The sequence below is a fragment of the Fringilla coelebs genome (genome assembly GCF_963513975.1).
Source record: "Fringilla coelebs genome assembly, chromosome: 5".
Lineage (NCBI taxonomy): Eukaryota > Metazoa > Chordata > Aves > Passeriformes > Fringillidae > Fringilla > Fringilla coelebs.
Window position 1 is genome coordinate 8,339,525 of NC_140033.1, and position 3,109 is coordinate 8,342,633.

At 56.9% G+C, this 3,109-nt stretch overlaps 1 protein-coding gene across 1 annotated transcript; it reads right to left on the reverse strand.

Annotated features, from left to right (window-relative positions):
• Positions 1 to 223: 223 nt before the first annotated feature.
• LOC311153491 (inositol 1,4,5-trisphosphate receptor-interacting protein-like 1) lies at positions 224 to 2,038 on the reverse strand (the record flags this gene model as incomplete). The annotated part of the gene is made up of 2 exons (XM_084205421.1): positions 224 to 1,467; positions 1,621 to 2,038. The coding sequence occupies 2 exons, from the start codon at positions 2,036 to 2,038 to the stop codon at positions 224 to 226; spliced, it is 1,662 nt and encodes a 553-aa protein (XP_084061547.1).
• Between the last annotated feature and the right edge of the window lie 1,071 nt (positions 2,039 to 3,109).

Here is a 3,109-nt window from a genome sequence, read left to right on the forward strand (position 1 = left end):
CCTCACAGACTCGGTCAGCAGCACCGTTGGAACTCAGAGGTGGAGGGTGAGGCCACTCCGAGATGTTTCTGCACAACGAATCCATCTGCTGTAGCATCTTCCTTCTGCAGGAGCAGGAAAGCAGCTTCAGGATTGCCAGTGACAATTGTGCCAGCTATGCAGATTTCAGGTGGCTGCCCTCGGGTGTGACCCCCCCAGCACAGCTCCGTGCAGGGAACTCCTCTCAGTGGCTGGAGAGCAGCACCCAGAGGCGAAATCGCAGCTGGCCATACGCTTGCATGGCCTCTCTGTGGGCAGCTGGATCTCGTGCTAGGTGCTCAAAGAGGTTGGGTGGCTCAACCCCTCGCACTGCTGGCGGCAAGCTGATCTCTGCAGGGAGCCTCTCATTGCCTAGCACAAAGTGCTCCAGGAGTTTCAGCTGCAGGCAGCGGTCCAGGTACGCCATGACGTCCCAGAGCCGCCGTGCAAATGCGCTCCTGTGCCACCGGGACAGCGGTGCTGTGGTCAGCACGTGCATGAGCACAGTCTTCCAGGTAGCGCTGGAAAATCCTGTGCCCCTCAGGATGCAGGTGAAGAGCTGCAGGCATTTCAGGTGCAAGCTCTCACACGGCAGCTGCCCGGCGATGTGCCGGAAGAATTTCGCCTCAGCCACGGCGTAGGTCTCGGGCCACGCTGTTCTCACGACGATGCTGGCCCTGGGGAGCTGGCTGCTCCCAGAGACACTGGAGCCGCCTATCTGGGCCTCTGTGGGCTGGCTGACCACAAAGATGTCAGAGTCCCCTTGGCGCACCCCAAACAGCATCTCCACCGTCACGCTCTGCCTGCCTTTGCTCAGCTGCAATCGGCAGGACCGGCTGCAGGGCTGAAGCACCAAGTGCCATGAGTGCCGCTGAGGCACTTGCAGCCATGAGCTTCTGACCAACTGGCAGAACCAGTGGGAGGTTTTTTCCACGTCCAGGTAGGAGCTGGTGCAGAGTGTCTCTAGGAGGCTGCGCTTCGGCTTCTGCCGCAGCTCCTTCCGCGAGTGGTGCAGGAAGCACAGCGGCTTCTCTCCCAGCTGCTCCTTCTCGCACGTGCACACCAGCTCCACACGGACGCTGAAGGTCCTTGCTGCCACCTGCCCTCCACTGTTCAGCTCGAGGTGGAAGGCGTGCCCTGGTGGGGGATTCAGTGGCACCAGCACACGGAACACCCCATCCCAGTCACGGGGACTCCAACCCTCAAAGGCACTGCCCACCCCGATGGCTTCTTCAGGCACTGGGTGGAAGCTATTGCTCACGCTGTCCACAAAGACACGCATGAAGCTCTCCATCAGCTCAGCTATCACTGAGCAACCTCTCTCCAGGTGCTCCACAGGCCACTCTATGCGGTCCACTAAAAGGATCCCTTCCTCATTCCCAACATCTTTGGTCTTTTCTTTGTCCTCCATTGCACCACTGCCGCTTTCTTCCTCCCCACCATCACGCTCTTCTTTATCAGTGGCAGCCTCGCTACCTTGCTTGTCTTCTTTTCTAGTCTCCTTCTTCTTTGCCTCTACATTCACATCACCATCTTCTCCTGTAACTTCCTTATTTTCTATCTCAGTTGCGGCAAAACCACTGTGGCCTGCTTCATTCCTACGATCACTGCAATCTTCCTGCCCAGTGCAATCCCTGCTTCTCTGTTTGTTGGCATCACTGCTTTCCTGCACCTCCACATCCGTGTCTTCTTCCTCTCTATCTCTGTTGACTTCACCCTCCATTACATAATCGTTGCTGGCCTCACGGCTCCCTCTCCTGCAGCTAAGCCACAGGCTCAAGAGGAGCACGACACCAGCAAGGACCCAAAATGGCCACTGCTGCAGGGCACCGAAGAGCATGGCTACCCAGCCCTTGTCCTGCTCATCCAGCTCCTGCAGCAGCCGAGCCATCTCGTGGTCCAGCATCTCCTGACGCTCCTTCATTCGCCGGTGCGTGGCCTCATCCAGCCCATCCCCAGCCGGCTGGAGGTACTGGATCAGGCTTTGCACGAGCACGAAGAGCAATGCTAGTAAAGCCATGGTCTGCACGAGGACACACAGAAGGGCTTCAGTGGGGCCGCAATGGAGACCCACAGTGGGCGGCAGAGGCCGCAGGTATGTGGCGGCAGGAAGGAGAGGGCCCCCGGCAGCTGGCCGGCGGCGAGGCCTGCACCGCTGCCCCGCGAGCACCGCGCCCTCAGCCAGGCGCTGCCGCGGGGGCCGGGCCCTCCGTGCGGGCGCAGAACGCACAGCCCGGTACCGGAGCTCCTGCCCCTGCCCTCCTCCAGCCCCTGCCCTCCTCCAGCCCTGTCTCCTCACTGCTGTGCCCTCACCGCTTGCCCAGGCTCTACTGGGGCAGCGGCACCCGCGGTGGCCTTTCATAGCTGCCCCCATTGTGACGCGGCCCCTGTGATGTCACAGAACCCAGAGCGCATCACAGGCCAGCCCCGCCCGCCCTCCCCAGCCCGCTCTGGGAACTCATCGTGGCCCTGGGCACCCAAAGCCCCAACACACACCAAGCCAGACCCATCCCTCGGGAACCTGGGTCCTGGGAACCTGGGAAGCTCTGGGCTTCCTTTAACGAAGCAGGCAGAAATGCTCTCAGTCAAAACTCTTGTCAAATATAAATTATGATGACATGACCCATGGATTTTTTTAGTATTTAGCTGTAAATTTTAATTATTATTTAAAGGGGAACTTTTGTGCTAATAATATTGATATTTTTTATTGTGATTGTGCATCTTCTCTCCCTTGCTCCTTTCCAGGCTGCAGTGTGCTCTTAGAAATACTTGTTAGGCCTCGGCCTTGACACACCACCTGGGATGAGCTCTTACTCTTTTGTGCAATCTCAAGCACAGCTATTTGTGACAATTACTTTGGGTGCAACATGTCATGTGAGCTAATATTTAATTACTGATTTAGTGAGAAATAAAGAAATCCACACTGCTTGAATGATTCACAGGAAGTTGTAACATCATCCAGTCTTATGGCCTACACTTACTTTACACAAGCACTGTCCTGCCTCACAGATCCTTTGTGAAAACGGAGATGTGTCAGGTGGTCTCTTCTGAATAAGGAACACTTCCAAAGATATGTTTATTGAGTGGCAAA